The sequence below is a fragment of the Melanostigma gelatinosum genome (genome assembly GCF_949748355.1).
Source record: "Melanostigma gelatinosum genome assembly, chromosome: 4".
NCBI lineage: Eukaryota > Metazoa > Chordata > Actinopteri > Perciformes > Zoarcidae > Melanostigma > Melanostigma gelatinosum.
Window position 1 is genome coordinate 25,993,225 of NC_136637.1, and position 23,530 is coordinate 26,016,754.

At 46.6% G+C, this 23,530-nt stretch overlaps 1 protein-coding gene across 1 annotated transcript; it reads left to right on the top strand.

Annotated features, from left to right (window-relative positions):
- Positions 1–11,665: 11,665 nt before the first annotated feature.
- Positions 11,666–16,254, top strand: zbtb7a (zinc finger and BTB domain containing 7a; the record flags this gene model as incomplete). The annotated part of the gene is made up of 3 exons (XM_079267908.1): positions 11,666–12,151; positions 12,849–13,765; positions 15,816–16,254. The coding sequence occupies 3 exons, from the start codon at positions 11,666–11,668 to the stop codon at positions 16,252–16,254; spliced, it is 1,842 nt and encodes a 613-aa protein (XP_079124034.1).
- Positions 16,255–23,530: the final 7,276 nt, after the last annotated feature.

Consider the following 23,530-nt stretch of genomic DNA (forward strand, 5'->3'; position numbering starts at 1 on the left):
CTATGAAAAGGGACAAAACAACCACTGAAAAAAGAAACAGAGCAACTTCAAAGTGACTCAAAATGACGAGAAAACATCCACAGACAAGAAAATAACGACATAAACACAATTACAGTGACACAAAACTACAAAGATACACAAAGCAATTTCAACGAGTGACTACACAGAGACACATAACGACCACAAAAAGGGGCAAAACTTCCATTATCAAGAAAATAACAACAAAACAATTACAAAGTCACACAAAACAACAACACACACAATTACCACAGAGAGATGCCCGACAACAACAACAACAGCAGCAGCAGCAACAACAGAGAAACACAAAACAAAAACAAAAAGAGGCTAAATAACTTTTGGGGTTCTTTTGCATGTCCGTGCCCAGGGGCCCATTGTCTCATAATCCTCATATGTTTTCATTCATTCATTCATTCATTCATTCACCTGGAGGACTTTGATATTTCTCTGAAATGTTTTACCCATCGACTCTTTGTAAGAAGGCTGTACTCGTTTCTGATTGGCTGACAGGTGTCTGAGCGTTTAACATCAAGAAAACTAAACTTCAGTAAACAAACAAAGTAGCTAGCGACAGTTTGAGAAATGGATTACCACTCTAACTTGGTACGTGTTCATTTTAATACATATTCATAAAATATATAATCATATTTTTTGACTCGAGCTCCATCTCAGTTCAGCATCGAGCAGCTAACGTTAAATGGGTAATGCTAGCTTGCTAGCTTATACGAGGAAAGCATGTTAAAGTTACCGTGAACTACAAAACGTAACTGAACTTTAATGTCGAAATTACAACCTAAAGTTAACGTTGCTTATGCAGCGAGCACCAGCCATTTCCTAATGACGTCAGTACATGTTACTTTGACTGTTTCAGACTTTGTTAGTGGGTCAAATGAAGACCTGAATCCAGGGATTCCTGCTAACTGCCTCCTTTGTTTTTTTGGGGCTCCACAGATGTGATGTCGGGTGTCTGGACTTGGAGAGGACCAGTTTATATTATACTGAAGAGACGACAGAGCATCGCAGCCATGGGCTCCATGGATGTGTAAAGAGGCCTCAACTCATTCTGACTGAGGCCAAAACTGAATAAGAAGGCAAGTTGTGTTAAATATGATGTATTTATGTGACAGTGTATCCTGCGGTTTTCATTTCACTCAGGCTGCAACTTATCCACCTGCATTCCTCTTCACTTAGCCTGGCAAATTACAGCAAGTTGATGTGCACCATACGTCCACCTGCAACTCATGTGTGTTTTCTGAACTTTAGAAAGCTGCCATTTCCCTGTGCTTAAAAGCAGAGACGGTGCTTAACAGTGCCCTCTAAGGCAGAGGGTGTGTCACTACCTCGCCCTGCCAAATAGCCCTTTGATTCCTCTTCATGGTTGTCTGTGCAGTGCCAAGCCGGTGTCAAGCCCTGCTGCACTGTGGGACACGGCTCCCGTGAGACTGGTGCATGCAACGTTGTGTCAAGTATTGATTTCAATCGTTTGTGCATGAAATACGTGACTTAACGGTGCTTTCAGATGGTGCAAAAAGAATCATCGAATACATCTTGTGCTCCATCCCACTCCGCGGTACAATGGCTGGCTCGCACTCACTGAGGGGGCGTGCGGGTGGGCGGTTTGGAAGTGGCGCAACATCAAGTGCAGTCGCTTTTAAATTCACACATGGGATCTTGCCATTTCCCACTGTGGATAAGACATTTGTCGACTGAGTAATGTCTACTCTGACGCCTCACCTGTTGGAGCTTGGCAGGTATTGTGTACAGAGAGTGGGCCAAGCCAGAAAGTGTATCAAGGGGGTTGCTGGCAGCCCCTACTGTATGTGCTGGAATGTGCCATGGCTTGCTATTGGGGTGGGACACCATGACCTCAGGCAATAGAAAGGGTGGGTGCGACTCGACTCGCATAGAAAAGGAAAGGAGCAGTGAGACACGAGGTGGGTGAGAATTGACAAGAGTTACAGTTCATTTACCCTTAAACCAAAGATCTGAGTGTCCACAGATAGGAGAAATTGGCAGACATGTACGGTGAAACAACAGAGTGGAAAGGCATAGGTTAATGATTTGTGTCATCTCTAAATGAGTTTATGACTTTTGACTACTGTCCACTTTTGAGCGCAAAATAAATTTACACTTCACTTTTGTTTCACATTGGCAAGAGGGAGAGGAGAAGGCGGGGGAATGCTGTTTCTTTAAGAGAGAGAGAGAGAGAGAGAGAGAGAGAGAGAGAGAGAGAGAAGGGAGGGACCTCTTTGCCCTCCAGAAACCAGGAAGGGAATTGAGTTGATCTGCTGCTGCTTGGTTAGCGCATACGGGGCTTTAAGCTGCACAACAGTGAGAGGGAGAGGAGGAGAGGAGAGGGCTGAGCTAACCCACAACAAGCTTCACCACGGCCATCGCAGGTGAGCTAAAGGCACCCTGCCATCCCCCCCCCTGCTGTCTGCCCTGGGCCTGACGACCAGATGGGAGCAGGGCAGAGGAGGAGAGGAGAGAAGGAGGAATGAGGGAGGGGGGCAGAAAGGAGAGCAGGGTGGGGGGGTTGGCCGGAGAGGAGAGGTGGGTCGCAGCAGTAGTCCCTACTCAAGGTTCCTCTTTTTTTTCTTCTTTTTTTTGAAATCCTCCTAAAGTACTTCCTCTGTACTGCTCTTTACCTCTGTGGGGTCTTGAGATAAAGTTTATAGGATGTGTTCAAGGCATTAACTTTTCAGGCAGGTGGAAACACTTAAAGGAGGAGGGGGGGAGGGCTCTCGAGAGGGGGTGGGGGGTACTGAACGAGGGGAAGGAGGAACCAAAAATAATTATATTGGACAAGGTATCAGCAATAGCGACAACTTTTGCGAGACAGTGGCGATTGAAATGCTCAGTGCCGGGCAAGTTGTGTGCGCAGGGCATGTTGTGGTGGCACCAGACTGTTTGGAATAGGAATAAGTCATAATTTAGGTCAGGAGTTTCTAAGTGTGTCGGAAATGTCACTGGAGTGTGAGCCAATGAAAGAATCCACCGCTGATGTTGCTGCTCTGACAGTCGAGGCTGAAATGTCTTTCTTTTTTTTTTCATACGAAGCTCGGCCCTGTTTGATGTCTGGTCTGTACTTTAATACCTGGCAGTCTGCTAGCAACATACTGTAGTGTATAATTCTGCCCTGAGTGCTTACGTTAGAGCAGGCTTGGAGATAGTGGGGGTGGTGGAGGGCAGAGAGCGCTGGGACTCGTAGTCCACAGCGAGGGGCTGCAGAGCAGGTCGGATGATTTTCAGAACTCCATATCCCAGAGTGCCTTGCCCTTTGCCATCCAGGAAAGGGAACAACTGCCAGCCTATCCCGACAAGGAGGTGTGGTGAGTGAGCAGCTGTCAAACCAATGAGAGCAGGGGATGCGGAGCCGAGTTGTGGGCTAAAACCGGAGGGGGGGCGGCGCTGGTGGTGGTGCTTTGGGGGGTGGGGGAGTGAGGTGTCTGTTTGTGTGGGATCAGGCAAGGGCTTGCCTGTATGACTACGGCCACTCGCAAGTTTCCTGTCTGGTAAAGCGTGAGCCCTGCCCAGAGACGGAGGCAGCAGAGCTGGCCGGCAGGCAGGGGAGGCAAGTAGGGCCCAGGAAACATTTTCTGCCTATTTGGTAAGCACTCCAAAGACACACACACACACACACACACACACACTGTGACTGAGAGGACAAGAGAGGCAAGCGGAGGAAATAAATACCAAAGCGTGTTGTGTGTGTGTGTGTGTGAGAGATGGGGCTTGATAGAGTTCAGAGTTCTTGACCCACTTGCAGATAAAGGAGGGAATGGCAAATAGGTCAGAGTGTAAGGTGCTGCACACAACGCTGCTCAGAGGAAGAGGTTGTGTCGCAAAGTTTTTCCTCCACATCAGGCTAACTTTGTGTTGTGCATCAGTGTTGTCTCCATCTTAAGGCACAATCATATTCTTTGAATGCTTTTGTCTACTGCTGTGATTAAACGGCACTGCTGCTATTCTTAGTAGAGGGACAAGATGAAGACTGTTGCACAGCCTGTGCTGCTGCTTCTTTCAGGGGGTGTTAAAGTAATTCCACTTAAACCACTGCATCAAGTGTTTGCTAGACTGTGGCAGAGCGATCGCGTTGACAGCTGACAGAGTACAGGTGAGGCGGTGAGTAACAGTTTATTTGAGAAACCTCCTCACAGGAACCCTGACTACCTTGCTCAATAACCAGATGCATATTTTTTGGCTTTCGCATACTTGTTCAACCCGTTTTTGTTTTTTTTGAAAGAGAGGGTACAATAAGAGCACGACACATGAAGACGCCCAAATGCTGGGGAAGTGTTAGGAATGCTTCTCAGAAGGCGGTAGAAGAAAAAGGTTCAATGTCACAGACAACATTAGTTGCAGTAGTGTTGCATTAGCCCTCATTCTACCCCTCGAGGCCACTTTCTAGCTGCCACTATAGAAGATTAGTTTCGTTAGCTTCAGTAAATTCCAGCAAGAGGTTAACCTAGGACGCCATATGCGTTTGTGTGAGTGTGTGTATGCGTGTGTGCGTCTGTGTTGCCAACAATAGACTCCGGGGGAATTGCAGGGGACTTCAGTGGCTGTGGGCAGGTCCAAGACACCACCCATCAATTTGGCGGTGAGGCTGAATACAGTTTGATATTCCTGTATGTTTGTGCCTCCACCACTATGGCCTGAAACTAGCAGGTTCAGGCAGACGGAGAGGACAGGTTGCGTGATGTCGCCGTGGCAGTTTGAGGCTTTTATTTTAGAGTGAAATGCTGACTGTATACAAAACATGCAACGCTCATTACGTTTGTTCAAAGTTTTGTTTATATGGTTAAATGATGCTTTGGGGCCTATATGGTGGAATCAAAACTTAAGTTGTTTTGTACTTTTAAACCAAACATCATTTCTGTGCTGCTGTTCTATCTTTACATTTTCATTTGTAAAAGTTGAAACATTTTGAGTCCCTTCATCTGCCTCTTCCTTGGTGAATGCAGCTTCACTTCCCCCTAATGTTTGGTTCCCCTGGTCAGCTGCTCAGTGCACCACAGCTTCCAGCCTGGCAAGGCAGATAGACAGACCCGTCTCTGTTGTTTTTCTGTTGTTGTGCTGAAGTCTAGGGGGAGTAAAGGGGCTTCTTCTGTTCTCTTCTGGGACATTTATTATGGAGAGGCTAACACAACCTGATCAAATTAGAGTGTGAGAGGAAGAGGCTGGTATGTTTTTCAGATTGTGGGTAGAGCTCCACTTGGATTTTGACACTTTTGGGGTTGGGGATGGTGTCTTTTGGGGATATGTTAATTGGGGATTTTTAGATTTTCAATATACTGTAAAAAAAAAAAAGAGAATTAGTTTAAGGCGTAACTGAATTGTCATAATTATGTTGAACACTAGTAGTAGAGATGTACCAGAACTGGCCAACTGTGACCAATCTGACAATCTGTCTGCATGTTGATTTAGAGAACTGGTTGAGGATGAAGCGGCAGAGAAGACGGGTGGGTTGCATTGAAAGACGCCGAGACAAAGGGGAGGGTGGGTGGGTGGGTCTGCAAAGCTTTGCCTTCTCAGCAGTGGAAAGGGGAAGTAGGTGCTGTGGTGGGTTACTGTGCACAGTCTGAGACAGAGATGGAGCAACAATGAGATGAGAGCGAGAGAGAGAGGGTCAGACAGGGAGAGGGGGGAGATAGAGAGAGCTGGTCATCTGATAACAGAGCGGGTTCTGTTACACGCCTGTCGAAGACTCCCAGGAAGTCCTCTGCTGCGCATGCACAGAGCGGCGCGGGGCACGATGGGCCTGCGGACCGACCGACCGGCCGGCCCGCCTGAGCGGAGTTGACGCTGTGTCGGGTTGTAAGCGCCGCTTCTGAAGCCATGTGTTAGATTCTGTTACGCTTCCTGGTTGGCAGCATGGCAGCGTCAGAGCGTGTTACTCGAGCTAAAAGGAACTCAGACCGTGGATGTGGTTTTGTTACACTGCAGCTTGTGAAAGGCTACTGTCCCAAGACATGTCATAGGACTCGAGACTTCACAATGAAAAGACAGTAGTTGACCTGGCATGAAACTAAAACAGTGTTCAAGTTTATGGCTTTTATTGATATAATATTTACTTAACAAACACTGACATTGTTGTGTTTCTCCATATGGAGTGACGAGATTAAAATCCACAATACCATACAACAGTCTTACATGAAATACTATCTGAATCAAAATGATCACTTTTTTGCTGAGATTACTCTTTTAGTTGTTTTTATGTTGTCTCAACTCTATTGTAATTCTTTGATGCTGTATATTTCAGCGGAGTGGCATTGAGCTACTTTACATGACCATATTGCGTTTCTGATATTTACATATGGAGGAGTACAGTATTACAGTATAATGCAATCCAACACCACAAATCACAGACTCAAAAATGACCGGAGAGTTTAATCACCATATTTCTGTTATTGTGTCAAAACTGAAGTTTGGTGAAAGTAGTAAGTCACAGCTTTTGCACTGGATGAAATAACGATGTGTTTTTTATTTGCTAGCCTGTGGCTGTACAGTTGGTCCGACTGAGACAAACAAGCAAGAAAACAAAATCCTGACACGGTTGGAACACTGTGAGAGTTTCCACGAGTTACTAGCAGCAGCTGCAGGTTTAATTTTTCTACTTCCTTTGCTATCTGGCAGCGCACACATAGACCTTTTTACAACATCATAAAACCCCCCCGGCTAGCTTCCTCGCATTCAACTTTGCTCAACTTGTGGGTGGTGACCTTGCCTCTTATGGAAGCAGGTTACACCAGGTAACAGAAGGAGAGTTTATCATTGACATCTGAGCCGGATTCCTTGGCGTCTATACTGAACGCTAAGGAGTTAGGATTGAGCTTGTGAGTTGTAACGCCCTGCCTCGCCCACTACCTTTTCACTGGCATTGTGTCTGCGTTTTTGCCTCCACTTCCTGGTTCGTTTTTTTTTTTTTAGTAAAAGCTGCCAGGCCGAGACCAGCCCATGCAACTTCAGCTTTTATCAGTCACTTGCCCTCTTCCTGCTTCTCTTCCAATATGACCAATCAGGTTTCCTTCCACCACCGACACCAGCGAGTCACTTGGCAAGGAACTGCCACCCCCTCCCCATTCCGATTATCCTCCATTATCTTGGTCCAACCTTGAACCCCTCTTGACCCGAGTAGGTGATTCCCTCGCAGCAGGGTGGGGTCGGCAGGTTTTGTTGCCTTAAGCACCAGTTGAGATAGTCAGTGAAATGATAAAGAAAGGGTCAGGACATGGAGAGCAAAGGGCCAACCAAATTCTTCAACTTCTTGTTTATTGTCCAGATTCTTCACTTGTTTTCAGTCCAGACTTTGCCTCTGTATTTCTGTAGCACTTAATTCAAACGCTTGCATGCGTTAAGTTGAGTAAAACTGGGAGTATCCTGATAGAATTGTTCTCTTGTAAAAGCAACAAGCTAATAACAATTCACCTGGTGATATAAAATGAATAAATGCACTGTATTTTAGAACACACATGCGCTGTGCTCCATCAACGTTTAAGGGATCAATGATTCAGGTATGTTTGCTCTGATTGCGCCCGTTTAAAGTTGGGTTTCTCACTAGTTATGAGTTTAATGTTTAATAAAACGAAGCCAAAGAGAGGATATTTGCTTTTCAGTTCAGTAGGGTTGAATCAAAAGTTGTAGTAACCATTTAAATACCTGACTTTTGTTGACAGTCCGATACTAATTATCTACTTTTTGCTTTTCTAGCCTTCAATAAACTAAAAAGTGTCAGTTAGGTATTTTTGTTTCTATCGAAGAAGCATCTGAGGTTACACAGGGTTAACAGTTTGTTTCTTTTGTATTTAGGAATGATTGGTATGAGTCAGCCAAAGACAGAGATACTCCCAGAGTGGAAATTCTGCAGTCCTTAGATGATACATTTCAGGCATTATAAAACACTTTTACTAACTGCTGCCACAGCCTGATGCTAAGTGTTTGTCAGTGAATGACAAGAACAATTGGGTGTGACTGTGTTGGCATGGATGGTAACAACACACACACACACACACACACACACACACACAGCACCGTCATCTGAAGTAACATTAAACTGGTTTACGGCAGACCGGTGTGGGTTGTTTTGTTCCTTAAGTGTGACTTCGATATTGCTGTGTGTAGATATATATGGGAGGGGGGGGGGGGGGTGCAGGGACGTCACGGATGAGGTGGAGGTGGAGAGGGCGGAGAGGGCGGAGAGGGGTTGGTCCTGTGTTAAAGCAGTTGTTTGACTTGCAAAGCAGGCCTGGGTGCTCTTCCAGTGGGCATTGAGAGAAGGAACCTTCCCTGGAAGTGGAGCGGCCAGGGACTCTGAAAGCTGTTGCACCGCGTTGTGCTGGGTTGCGGTCCTCGTCACCCACAGACATGAATTAGTGATAAGGAATGTTTTTAAGCCATGAGGAGGTGTCGGGATCAGGTTTGTTGCACTGTGTTTCCTCTCTCTCTCTCTCTTAGTGCTCTTTTGACGGGGGTCATTCGGGGACAGAGTAGTCCCTCCGTGCCTCGTTTATGCGCGTGTGTTTGCTTGCTTGTGTGTTTGCTTGTATGTATGTGTGTGTGTGTGTGTGTGTGTGTGTGTTACTGTGTTTTATCTCCTCTCAGCTAAACGTCTTACCCGACAAAGCCGTGACCCAGGGTCAGCTATATGTACGGGGGATAACTCGGTACACAAGCTTGCAGCAAAGCCGGGTCTAGTGCAGGTGCTGTGTGTCTGTGTATACGAGAAGAGCAGGTTGGGTCTGGATGGGCTCACGGCGATCTATTTCCACCTGTGAAGGACGTGACCAGTAGCCAATGCGGTTGCCCTTTTGTCTTGCTATTTCTTCCATCTCCCCCCCACTCTGCTCTCCCTCTTCCTCGCTCTCCCTCCTGGGCCATCTCTCTTTGTCTCCCTCACCTCAGCATATTTAAATGAGGGCTTGGATCATACAATTTGCCATGTCTGACGGTCCGTTTTCATCAGAGCTTTTCATGAGATGTTGGCAGTGTTTGCAGAGGCTTTGTGGTCAGCTGCCCATCATAACTTAATTGAGTTAACGTGGACGTACAGTACGGAGCGAGAGACAGTGGAGCCGTGAAACATTTTACCATTAATTACCTGTGTTATTTGAATGAACAAACTTTATCATAAAAAATAGAAACAGTCACCCATTTGGAGGATCATGATGAGTTTGAACAAACGCCCGCTCTCCTCTCCTTCCCGCCTCTCTAGAGACCTGTGGGCAGAGCCGACATGTTTGCCAGATCCCAAGGTGTGGAGATAGGCGTTTCTCTTGACAAGTATCAGATGGGAGAAAAGGAGAGGTGAACACAGGTAACATAGAGAGGCGGCCAGGTTAGGCAGGTTTGGTAGTGGCGTGTAGTGTACAAACATACCAGGAGGGCTGATCTGAAGGAATGTCATGTGAAAGCCTCGCTCTTGTCGAGAGCAACGCACTCAATGCACCCTCCAAACCCCCCCGGCCTCACCCCCTGCTGTGGCTCCCCGGCAGATGGAGAAGGGGGGAGGGTTGGAGCGGTTGGATGTCCTACATGTGTGTGCTTATGTGTGTGCTTATGTGTGTGCTTATGTGCATTTTGCGCGTTATTGATGTCTCCCTGACGTTACGGTATATTTGCTGTACGAGTACTGTGCGTGTGCGAGTGTGTTAATGGCGCCATCGAGGATGGCTTGTTCTGATGAAACCCCCCTCCCACTGCGCAGGCTTCAGTCGATCGTTTTAATCTCCCCCCCGACACGTGAGCGAGGGGACGGCCTTTCCTGAAACTTGGCACACAGTACAGGGTGGGGTAACCAGCTCAGACCGGATTGACAACCTCCCTTTTTAATACTGTTCCCTCGCAGCTTGTTGCGTGTCCTCTTCCTCCTCTTGTGGAGTTTTTCCACAGGGTCTGCTTTGGCAGCAGCCCCCCCCCCACCTTTTCCCTCCACCTCCCTCCCTCCCCTCCCCAACTCTTGACTGACACAGAGTGAACAAGCTGCACAGTCCAGCTCCCAGCATGCACTCTGATCCCCGCTGCCCTATGCCTATCCGTCCTTCACGTCCTCTTATTTGGTTTCTTGCACGACTGGATGCACACACACACACACACACACAAAAATACACACGTAAATATAGGTGTGTACAAGGAAACAGCCACCTGCCTCGACGAATATAGCACATAAACATCCTCACTTAGTCATTCATCCACTCAGTGTTTTAACAGGCGACATGCCCGGCCAAATGATGCATTCACAATTGTTGTGAGCCACCAGAAACTCTCATTATTACACATTGTCACACTTGATGTGGTAAATAAATACACCTGTTGTGCCAGTCGATTTTGCTTTAAAATCAGCTCCAAGCAGTTGTGATGTGCAGCACTGTAGCGTTGCTGTGTCGCATGTCTCCCGTCACCTCGGACGCACGCTCAAGGCTCTTGAGTCCAGAGAAATGTTTGAATTGTCTGTTTGTGCCGCTATATTATGTGAGCTACGCTTTACAGAGAAGATTGATTCTCTCAGGGTTCAACATATGTGGCAAGTAAAAAGTCAATACTGTGAAGTTAAATTTCAGCTCGGCACAAAATGGTTAAATGTCTTAACTTGAATTAGTCCTTTTTGGGTAGAAGTAAGAAATCATGGTGAAGGATTTTAAAGGCTGGGGTATAAAATCACATGTTTTCATTAAACTGTCAATGTGAAAAATCAGAAGAGACGTTTTTGCATTGCTAATATGCTGAGTAATAAAAATCACTTGTTGGAGTGAATCATTTTGGATTTTATTTAGAGACTGAAAAAGTCTGTTCACAGTTCCCTTGAATGAAGGTCATAAGCATGCGATATATAGGGTCGAGGAACAATGCGTTTGAACTCGTTATAGCGGTTTCTCATTGCCATTTGCAGTTTGTCTGTTTTACAGATGTCGCAATAATTTTTTTTTTTTAAAGACTTTTATGACTTGACACATTAAATCATTTTTGCAGTCTTTTCTTGAGTTGTGACATCTTTGAAAGCTCATCCATCAAAAGAGTGATTACCAACCATGTTTTACAGCTGATCACAATGCTAATTGGCATGCAACCTGATATGACCCACTTTGTAGATTTTGCTAAGACACTTCAGAGTCTATATGTGAGCATTCTGTCTATATGACAGTGTATGCTGCTATTGGTATGTTGGTATCTACGTGGTTCTTATGTATATGGTATCAGAGGGGCCCCTTGTTTAGATATATAGAAAGACTTCATAAGGATATGAGACGGGCCATTATATTTATTTATAGATATATACGGGTCTGTTTCCTGGCCGTGACGATAAAATCTTGGGTTGGAATCGATTGGGTTCAGTGTTCTTTTTAATCATCACAATTGATGTAAACCCTACACTTGACTACTTAAGACTTAAAATTCCGTGTCCTCACGTTTTGTGTGTCCTGGGTTGTGTTCGGGAGCATCCCGGTGTGACTGTGGTGAATCAATAAATCAATATTCCTCTCTCTCTTCCTTAACCCACATGAAGAATGTCATGGACTGATCTATTATTTCCTCTTCGTCTCTCCCCTCCATCCAACTCTTCTGCTCTCAGACAGGCAGACGGACAGACGGCAGGACGGATACACGGGTGGGGGCTGTGCTAGGCGGCTCGGCGGCAGGCTGGTGGAAGATGTCGTCAGGAGCCGGTGGGAGGGGTGGAAGGCGGCTCAGGGGGACGGCGAGCAGTGGTGGTGGAGGAGGGAGGGGAGGGGCAGGAGAGGCAGAAGAAGGCCCCGTGGGGATCCCGTTCCCTGAGCACAGCGCAGACATCCTGGGCAGTCTGAACAAGCAGCGGCTCTGCGGCCTGCTGTGCGACGTGCTCCTGGTTGCAGAGGACCGGGAGTTCCCGGCTCACCGCTCCGTCCTGGCGTCCTGCAGCTCCTACTTCCACAAGCTCTTCACTTCGGGGGCCGCCGCGGACCAACAGAACGTCTACAACATCGACTTTGTGGCAGCGGAGGCTCTGGGAGCGTTGCTGGACTTTGCCTACACAGCTACATTGACAGTCAGTCACAGCAGTGTGGCCGACATCCTCGCTGCTGCTCGCCTCCTGGACGTCCCGCCTGTCAAGGACGTCTGTACGCACCTGCTGGACACCAAAGTGCTCTCCCCGCCGGTACGAGACCATTATAGAGCTTTAAAGTCAAATTTAAGCTTTGAGATGACATCTGAGTTAATGACACCATTGTAAGGGTTGAACGAATTTATAGCAAAGCACACACCATCTAAGAAGCAGTTCAAGTTAAGATGATGTGTTTTGGAACTGAAATAACTCATTTAAAATGTAGTTCTCCTGCTTCAGCCACTAAGGGAATGAGGTGTCTAAGCATCACGCCACCCCCTTCATTAAATAGCCAGCATAGTCAAGCTTACATCATGGCCTTTATCAGTCTCTCTCACCATGCCAAACACACGCCCACAGCCTTTGGGTTCAACACGTACTCATTCTGAGCCAACAGCGTGTGTGGAAGGACGGCATGTGATTCCACCAACTCAGGACACAGCATATCGCAGCTACACTTCAGCGTGATCAAGCGTAGCTGTGAGATGCACATGCATGTGCTCATGGGTATAATAAACCCCTGGGTGTGCATCCAGGATACCCAGATAGGGATCTGCCTATGCTGACGGACCTCATTTCCAGTCAGCCTTCACCTTAGCTGATGTGCTTTTTTAATTATCGTGTTTTTCATTTCTGTCTGTACTTCTGTCTTTCTCTTTGTCGTCCCCTTTTAGTTTTTTGTGCAAACTTTCACTGACTTTTAAATGCCTCCTGCACTCACTCTCTTCGTTCCCCTGTCATGTTTCACTAGGCGGGAAGTGAGCGAAGAGATGAAGATGACGATGAGGAGGGGAAGAGCAGAGGAGGCAGGGAGCAGGGGAATCGGGTGCGAGCCCGGGAGTACCTGGAGTACTTCCAGAGAGGGGCGCCCTGGAGCAGCAGCTGCAGCACGCCAGAGCTCAGGGACCTGCCCACGCACCTGCACTTTCACCACGGTAATGGCGGGGTCCCCAGCAACGGGGCTCCTGCTGGCCCCGGTGAGTACTACTCCCCCCTGGCCCTCTCCTTCGCCCAGGCCCCCACACAGGAGCTCGAGGAAGAGGATGAGGACGAGGACGAAGATGAGGACGGGGAGGCGGTTCAGGGAAACGGAGCGAGCCTGGGGTCGTCTCACTTCCCTTCGTCCCAGAACGGGCACTTCTACCTCCCCCCGGAGTCTCGGCTGGGGCAGGAGACAGAGGTGGAGGATGGAAGCAGGGAGGCGAGGGAGAGGGGTTCTGCCAGTGCCCTCTTGCAGCAGATGATGGACTCCATCGAGAGGCAGAAGGACCGTGCAACGGCCGGGGTGGAACAGGGAGATGGGGACGACCCCGACATGGAATTTTACTTGAATTATTTTAACAGCACTCAGAACGAGGATCCAGCTTCTGTGGCTGTGACAGAGGGAGTGCCGCCGCTCTGGTTGTCACGGGGCAGAACAGGCCAAGACAGAGGAGGAGGAGGAGGAGGAGAGGGGGGAGTGGGAGAGAGAGGCAGCGGGGTTGGAGGAGGAGGAGGAGGTGGAGGTGGGGGCGGCGGCGGCGAGAGGAAGATGCGCTCTAAGGCCTTCCAGAAATGCCCCATATGCTCCAAGGTCATTCAAGGAGCAGGCAAGCTACCCCGCCACATCCGAACGCACACGGGAGAGAAACCTTACGAATGCGCCATCTGCAAAGTGCGCTTTACCAGGTAAGCCCAATTAATGAAGTGACTCCCCCATGTCACATGTACTAATAGTCTTGGAGTCGGCGCTGCAGACAAATGGCCCAGCAGAGGGAAACACCACCGGGAGTATTAGCTCTAACCAACTTAGCTGAGCATTAAGGAAGCAGCGCAGTGAATCTAAATGTTTACCTTGGCCGTGGGCTGACGGAGTGTCCCCTGACCAGGCTTTTTCAATGTCACACTGTAGCCAAATGCTGATCAAAATGGCATGTAGAGTATTCCAGCTGAGAGAGAGGGGGTCGGATTATAAAAGTTATAAAGGTTTTTTTTATTGGGACAGCCTTCATAGCAAAGTCCTGGAAATGGAACACAGGGGTCCTATAAAAGAAGGCGGTGCCATGGCAGTGTTATCTAGTGGAGGGCTGCTATAAAGCTCTGTGTTCTGATACAGAGGGGGATTACAGGTCCTGGATGGTACTCTGTGTGCTCCAAAGCAATAATTTGAACTTTTGATCTCTGGTTATGTTGATTATTGCCCACGGCAGAGCAGTTACACCTCCACCCTCCTCTCTCCCTCTCACTCCTTTACCTCTCTAATGAAATCTGCCATGTGCCACTCAGTAAAATGTGGCTGGTCTACGGCAGTGGACTGTGGTTTCCCTGTATTTGGGAGTCCTGCCTTTTTCCTTGAAATAATTCCTTCAATTAATTAATCATTGGACTTGTGCTGGAAATAGATGCAGTGGGCTAGAAATACCCAGAACCTCTGCTGCCATGGCAGGTAGGGAAGACCAATCTGAATTAGCCTTCCAGCTAAATTAGGTCGGCAGTGGGAAGGGGGTATTGTAATCTTAATCCTGTTTGATCAGGGTTAAGAGTGTGCCTCGCACGGTAATAAATCACTCTTGTCCTTTAAATAATTCACCTCTGTCAGTGTGCCACTTTGTGCCACCATGTGTGTGTGTGTGTGTGCGCGTATGCGTGTGTTTCTCCTCACTAAATGTTTCTTTGTTGTTGTTTTTTACATTTGGGGCATCGTTTGTTCGGACCGGGATGGGTTGCAGCCGGCGTATTTGTTGCTTGTATGACAGCTAATCCACTTACATGGTGCGTGTGTGTGTGTGTGTGTGTGTTCACATAGACTTGTCTTATGCTTGTTTGTTTAGGAGCCCTCTGCCCCGAGTGCAAAAGGGTTATACGATTTAAAGAGCTCGAGAGATAGTAAGGGGGAGGGGGGGGAGGGGGGGGAGACGAGGACAAGAGTCAGATGAGTGCTAAGGCAGCCTGATAAAGTCTGGTGTACCGTCGCAGAGTAAAGAAATGCTCCAGGATGTCATGAGATGAAGTTGCAGTCACAGTTTGGTCTTGGTTAAAGTGGAATTGATGTTTTTTGGAAAATAAGTCTTCTATACGAGCTATTTGATCATCTTTGAAGTGACGACTGCTCTAATGCAAAATTCTACCAGATGACAGCTCGTGGGGATAGAAGCAGGCTGTGAAATTGATGACGCTTTACAGACTCATCCATATTTCAGTACGACTCGACGTTAAACGTCAAGTTTTCAAAATGATTTTGGAACTGTTCGGCTCGAAGTCCTCCATTTTCGATTCACAAAACTTTTTGTCATCCGTCAATTGTTTTTACGACGACGTCCTCAAAGTTAACCGAAATCGTAAAAAAGTGGCAACTGACACAGTGCACATTGAGCTTTCTCGTCAGTCCACAGTTGCGCTCTTGTGTGCAGTTACACAGATAAAGATGTGAGCTTTATGGCTTCTCCTCAGCTGGCCTGGCTGCCCTCACAGAATAATCTCATTGGAAGAGATCCAAAAGATGGCCGTTTTAATAGGAACTAAAACCATCCAAAGCATATTAAGCCGACCACTGTACATATGAGAATTAATAATGTGTTTCAAGTTAATTATATATTCGTACATGATGTTACTTGGCTTGATTAGTAGCCGAAAAAGAGAACCTGAAGCTGGCTGTTTGTGCTGAGTGGTGCGGGTTGAGCGTGTATTTCTTTTGTCTGTGTATTCTGTCTGTGATTTTGTTTACTTTTCTTTCTTCCAGGCAGGACAAGCTCAAGGTTCATATGCGGAAGCATACAGGAGAGAAGCCTTACCTTTGTACGCAATGTGGAGCCGCCTTTGCTCACAACTACGACCTGAAGAACCACATGCGCGTGCACACCGGCCTGCGCCCCTATCAGTGCTCAAGCTGCTTTAAGACTTTCGTGCGCTCGGATCACCTGCACCGCCACCTCAAGAAGGACGGCTGCAACGGCATCCCCTCTCGCCGAGGCCGAAAGCCTCGGGTGCGGGAGCAGGGGCACCTCGACGCCCCCCAGGGCCTGCAGAGCCCCGGCTCCGACACGGCGCCCCCCGGGCCTCGTACCATCAGGGGGCGGCGGCGCTTGGATGCGTCCTCGGCGCCGGAGCTGGAGGGGGCTGCTGGAGCCCATGCACACAGTCCTCAGCTGCAGGATTTTGCAGGGGAGGCAGGGCCCTGAGACTGCAGGGGCGACAAGGACACTGCTGGACACCATAGTCACTCTGCACCGCCTGTGAGACAGGCCAGTGAACAGAGAGGAGAAAGAACACACAAAGGCAAACTTTAAAACAACAACTAACTATTCCTCTATCAACCAAATCAGGGTGTCACAAAAAATCGAATCTTTATATTTCTTTTTCCTTTTTTGTTTAGGAAATGGAGTAGACTTGCAAGCACTTGAGTCGATTTATCTGTTGAAGAGCAAAGAACGCTTCAAATCATGTACCCATGACGTCCACTTTCTGGGCCATTTCTTTCTTTATAATATATTAGGGGTTTTATACATTGGCATATGTGCTTAGGCAAATGTATGATAGATACAAAGAAACACAGAGCAACTATGCAGTTGATTTAGATTTTTATTGGTTTTGTCCTCACAGCCTTCAAGCTCTAAGCAAGGTGTCTATCAAGCACCTTCTGGCTGCTGTACGGGTGAAGCGAGGACAAATCCTCCCAGTGAAAAACAACTCTTTTTCTATTCTTTTGCAGGTCTGAAATGTACAGTTACCATAGAAACAACATTGCCACAACATGGCATATGCAAGGAAGAAAACTCACCACAATTTTGATGCAACAGTTTTTTCTCTCTCTCTCTAAATGTTCCAGAAAGAATCGGACGAGGGTTTGATTGAAGTGTTACTTACTCTATAAAATGCATCTATGGTTTTGTCTTATTGAGAAGAAAAAAGAAAAAAAAATTCACGGCGAGTCAAATCCACTTTACTGGGGGCTCTTCAGTCGCAGGACTCTGGGAACATGAGGGGTGGGGGGGGGGTTTGTGTTTCTGAAGCACTACCATCGTCGATGTACCTGTTGGCTTTGACTAAGTTGCCTCTTAACCCTCACAGCCCTGCTAATTTCAGCTTTTTATTTTCATTTTTTTTTCCCTTTTTGATTCTGTCTTAATTTGTTTTTGTCGTCGTTCCTTTTTGTTGACTGCTTCGGGTACTTGACACTTTATAATTGTATACATGTATATACAGCAGGTGGTGATATGACATTGGTCCCCTCTTAATGCTGAGGTGTACTTACCAATCGGGTTCTCTCCTCTTAGGCTTGATGTCATATTTCTCACAGAGTGAAGCTTGTGGGTGAACGAAAAGAAAAACAAACCCTGTATGAGTGTTTCGATGAGAAAAGCAAAACAAAAACATTGAATCACCCATATGTCCTAAACTTAACACTTAACTTGTACAGTTCCTACCCAAAGGAGGAGGAGGAGGTCGAATGAATGAATGTGCTGAACTTTGTGCAGTTTTTTCGGAATCTGTCCTTGTGTGACAAGGCGCGGGTAGCATTTAACCAACCGCAGGTTAAAGGAATGGCAGGGAGCCCGAGTGAGAGAATGACCGAGTACGCAGAAGAGATAGATGAGCACCTTTTTTTTCGATGTTTGCACAGCTTTACTAAAGATATCCAACAGCGCGAGAGAGAGGGGGAGAGAGGTATATTTAAAGGAAGTGGGCTGGTGTTTGGGAGGGGAAGTGAGAGGAGGTTTATGTATCCTGCTTATTCCAATCTTTTTTGCCCTCGGGACCACACAACCGTGAGGCAACCTGTACGATGAAGAGAGCAATAAATACCTGTCCAAGTTGGGAGGCCAAATAGGAGCGCAGCTGCAGCTGGTTGATGGGGGGAGGGGAACAAGGGAAGGGGAGGGGGATCTCACAATGTCTGTTGCATTCCAAAAAATAATCTCCCCCAGCTCAGCCACGTTTCCAGGCAGGAGGGGATCAAATCAGGCCTTTTCTCTCCCTCTGTAGTCCTCTAATGCCCCCGAACTAGCCTGGAGGGGATATTATTATATTAGATCCTGGTGTTACTGTGGGTAGGACGCCTGGTGCTGGCAGTTTAGTGTGCGAGTGTGTGCGAGTGTGTGTGTGTGTGTGTGTGCGTGGCAGCCGGGGTCGCTCTGGCCACATCATCACTGTGTGAGTCAGCCACGGCCTGTTCAAACATGCACCCTGAGCTGCCAGCCCCAATGCACTTTCTCTGTCTTTCACACACACATACACACTCTGCTCACTGGGTCCAGGTATCCTGTAGAGAAGGGGGGGAAACACCAGAGCTGATCTACCCATTTGAATGTTGTAAAAGACTCTGACTCTGGATTTGTAAGTCTTTCCAAGTTGTGTTATTGTGCAAAACTAGCACATTTTGAGTCGAGAGACCACCACCCCATTGCACCCTGTAATATGTGCAGTAGGGCTGTAGTTTGACTATCAGTCCATTGCATCTTAATTGGATAGAGCCAGCTTATGAATGCACTTTGTTATTGAGGAGGGCACTTTTGTCAATGAAACGGGTACTTTGAAACAAACCAGTTGCAAATGAGATCAGTCCTTTCTTCTGTCCGTGGTGGTGAAGTTGAGCTCCTCCACTGGTTCCGTTCAGGTTTTGAAGACAAGCTGCCAAAAAAAACATGAGACAACTGAAATATTCACAACTTCAGGTCTCTAAGAGAGGCTCCGATACGAACACGTTGGGGTTTGTCACCTTGAGAAAAGACTAAATGAATCCATGTAACTGATAGAACTTGAAGTTAGTTGTTGCTGGAATGTAGAGATCGTGTCTTAATGTAGAAGGAGGAGACAGACAAGAAGAAGAAGATAGGACACTGTGTGTGTGTGTGTGTGTGTGTGTGTGCCCATGCATTTTCTTTTTGTGCATGTGTAGCTGGCTGGCGGGCTGGAGGGTCTCAGGACAAGCTTGGATCAACAAACTTTGCGTCTGCCCCATCTGTTCACCAGCTACTCTCATAACTACGCGTGTCCTCCGAGGAGCCGCAGTGATAATAGGTCCACGGCGCCACATGAGCTGAAACACCATATTGTAAAACAACTCATTGGACAGTTGCTTGTTTACTTCACGGCTCTCTCGGTGCAGATTTGCACAACTCTTTGTTTACCCTTGTTGGTCGTTGTCAGGGGTTGGCTTAGGTCTTGAGAGTTTCAGTTTCTATTTTTGCTCCTCTGTTGTGATAAACATGGCGTTTTATTAATGCACAGTTTGACGCTCACGGGCAGACCAATGCAAGCTGGGAATGTGATCTTTATGCTTAAACCAATTTTGTCTTGATGTGGCAGAAGGTAAGACCAGTTAGCCATCTTAAACTCTCTTTGGACCTTAATATCTTCCCCAAAAGTCTTATGTTTGTTGATTAACCAAAGCTTTATTTGCCCTCAATCTTAGTCGACGGTAGAGATGTTGATAGTGTGTCTATAATTTATCCAGACTGGGCATACCTGACCTAAAACCACACACAGATGTCCTCCTCTTGAATACATATGCAGACGTGTGTGTGTGTGAAATCATACAGACATTAACTTTCTCTCGCTCTTTGTATCCTTGTAGACCATAGAATCGGAGGTTTAAGGATGTAGAGGTTTTTTTCTGTCCGTCTACACTCTTTCTTAAAATAACGTGTCGTGCTACATTTGTTTTCTAACAATCTTACATGGCTGTGTGTGTGTGTGTGCGTGCATGTGTGGGTTGGGGGGGTCATGGTTTTGGGTTGCTGTGCCAGGAGGGTGGGGGAAATGGGTGCTTGGGTGGGGTTATGGATATAAAGCCTGATAGCACTGGAAATGGTGCTTTAGCTGAGAGAGCAAACGTTTGCACTAATGTTTAATGTCCTTGTCCTGCTTATGGGAGAAGGGCAGGAGACCTCAGAAAGGCCTGCGAGTTTCCATGAGCACAGAGCAGTGTGGGTAATACTCAACGGTCTCTAAAAGAGTCCATCCAACCCCTCCATAGATATAATCATGTACAGTATATCAAGAAATATACAGACGTCCAACAACAACAAATACCAAAGGAGAAGAAATGGCTTGCGTTAAAGTCATTGGACATTTTAAGCTACCAATCTCACGTTGGATTAAAAGAGTTTTATTAAGCCTGAAGGCTCTTGAAGAGAGGTCTTTTGATGGACAATGGTGTGATAACTGCAAATTGTATTTGCTCTTCTTGTAAAGAAATATTCCAAATATACAACGTTTAGGCACTTGGAACGTAGCAAAGCCTCCGACACCTGTTGAGACATTTAGATTTTTGTCCTCGTTCGATGGCTGAGGTGCGTCTGTGTGCCGGTGCCAGAGATATTAAATCCAGTTATTTAAATTCTAGATGATGATGTATGATGGGATTTTGTCAACGTTTGTCTCCTATTAAGTCAACTGATGAATGATGATATGAAATGATAATGAAAACTGTTGGTATTGTTGAACACTGTTATTCTCATCATTTGCCGAGCTGGATGGATTCAGTTTACTTTCTGAAAAGGTTGAATTGAATTTAAATGTTCTCTCGTTGAAGCGGACTGGGACTTTGTGGCCTTGTCTGAGCAGCACTAAGCTTCTTTTTATTTCTTTTTTGTTTTGTTTGAATGTTTCCAGACAGTTGTATTGTGCAGTGTGGGGCTGAGGCTCACTCCCACCAGGTGGACGACACAAACATCAAGGGCCACAGTGTGCCTTACGTGGGCAGGAACTGACACAACTCACTTCTCTTCATTTATTTATTTCACCATGAACACTTTTCTTTCCATATTCTAAAAACAAATTGTAAAAGCTGATTGGCTTGGCACTAAAATAAAAGGATAATTTAGCGGTTTAAGCTTTACTTGAATGGATTTCTGATTGTGTGTCTGTAGGAGCCACTGCTTCAGAGCTTTGTCTCGCTCTGGATCCACTGGTGTGTCCCCAGCCTCAGCCCCAGACAGGTTACTCTGACCCAGGCTACACGGAGACGCTCTCACAACTTCATTGCAAGCGGTTTCCAGATTGACCTTGATATGTTTTGTTTTCCTTTCCTGTGCTGTTATCAAAGAGCTTTGGTGAATCTATCTGAGAAGGCCATAAAACAAAGACGACCAACAACTATGATAACAATTGTAACTGTAAATAATCAAGCGACGCAGGACGGGGTGACTGTTAATACGGAGATTGGTGGCGGCAGACGATTTGCTTTGCTTTGTCATTTTCCTGCACACCTGAATTTCTTCTTCTTCTCTTTTTTTTGTGCGTTTTCCATCAGGCTCTTGATGCACAGCAAGCTGAGCGCAGCATATGCAGTACGGCAGTATGCGCAGTGTGGCTCTGGCACTGACGCAGACGGCCCTGGGTCCTTCAGAGAGGCAGGCTGCTGTCTCTTGGCTGCTCTCAGCCAAGTGGGGACAGTTTGCACTCTCAGTCTCTGGGGAGGCAAAAGGTTGGCAATGCAGGGAGGAGGATTGAATACGGGTGGTAGGGGGAAGCTGGATGTTGTTTTTCAGGGATAGAAAGCCCAGCTGATCCAGGTGACTCTTCACTGAGCCACGGTTTCAGCGCTGGTCCTCTAAGCTGGTAGGAATTGCATGGCCACAATATGATAAGAATTGTAATACAAAGGAGATCGCCACAGATTTTGACGTCTTTTGTCTCAATGTAAGTACTACTCAGGTGGAAAATACACTGCTATGCATTGGGTTTCAAGGTCATTAGGTTTGTGGTATGTCTAATCAGCCACCAAGTTACTTCTCCGTATTCGCCTTTCTCGCTCGTACCGATATTTAACATAATTGCTCCCAGAAAGATGAAAGCAGGAACGGTTCCCTCGTTGTAAAGTGGCTGCGACCGGCCTATTTCTCCATCTGATATTGATCCAGTGAATTGTTTGTTGGAGGGAAGGAAGCCACTGGAGATTCAGTCTTATTAGTCAGACTGTAACATTTTTGAAAGGAGATGGGGGGGGGGGGGGGGGGTGTATATGTTCTCTTACTCTCTTCATCCCATCGCTCTCCCTCTCTCCGGACTCAGAGTCTACATCTTTGGCCTTTGATCAAAGATCACACACCCTCAGCAGGGGAGTCGGCAGGAGAGAACAGGAGGGAGAGGGGATCGGTTGATGTGCGGAGGAAGACACGGTCGTCAGCTTTCAGTCACCTAAACTAATTTAGGATACATTCCATAACTTCATACTGTGATTCCCACTCTGGAGTTGTTGGCACGGTGTAAAGGATGCAGTTGGCTGTTTTCAGTCAGCCCGTCGAGCCTGGCCAACCCTCCACTGTGTGACAGACAGACATGTAGACAGATGGTTTAAAAGCCCCCCCCCCCCCCCCTCCCGCTGGCGAACCGCTATCCAGCAGCCTTTCTTTTTTTTTTTTTTTTTTTTCAGCTTCTGCGATTGTAACAAAAGCACTTTTGCGAAAGGCCATCCTGGATATTGTGTGCTTTTATTGTATGGTTGTCACTATTGTTATTATTTGTGTTGTTCCTGTTGATGTTTCTGTTTGTTTTCTCAGTGCAGATCATTATTTAAATGCAAAAAACAACAAAAGAATTTGATGAACTTGCAGGTTCCACCTCATCTGGACATAAACACATCTCTGTTATATTGCCACCATACCTGTTATATGCAGCTTGGTGCATAGTCACACAAAGGTGGGGGGGGCACTGGACAGACCTCCCCCTACTTGCTCTCTGCTTACTGTCTCAGATCTTGTTGGGAGAAAGGTCATTTGATCTCATTTTGGACTCCTTTTCTTGAAAAAGAAACCTGTATAACAGTTGCAAAGCTTTCTGAGAAGGCTAGCTGTGCTGAATGTTAAACACGCAGTGTTGTATCCACTGCAGAATCTGTTTTGTTTTTTGTTGTTGTCTGCAATAATGCCCTGTTTGTAGTTAAAGGCTGGACCTGGTATCCATATAGAGCTTCAATTATGATGAAAGACAGATGAAATGGCCAAACGACCATCATGCACTTTTGCAAATCAGTACAGAATTTCTTTTTTGGGCCTTCACATCTTTGTCAAATCAAGATTATCACACGAGAATGAAAAGAATAATAATAATGATCATAATAAACATTTGGTAAAGCCATAACTAAATGGTTTGACTTGGGAGAGAAGGCAAGAGGCTAGTATTTATAATAGATTGATTTGTAACTGTGATTATTATGATAATCCTTTGCAGAGTTTTTTTTCTTTCTGATGTACATTTAAAAATGTCAGAATCTGTCCCAGTTCTCAAACCTGGACATTAATGTAAATGCACACAATCACGTCAGGCAGAAAAAAAACGTCACTCCACTTCCCTCTGTGCGTTAAAACGTTCTTCCTGGTTGCGCATCTGACGGCTTCTACTCTGTGCATCACAACAAGTGTTTCCCAACGGAGGAGCACGTGCTGTGGCCTCGGTAATTGAATGGAGCGTGGCCAGGAAGTGCAACGCCATCGAACGCTTCAACCCGCAGAG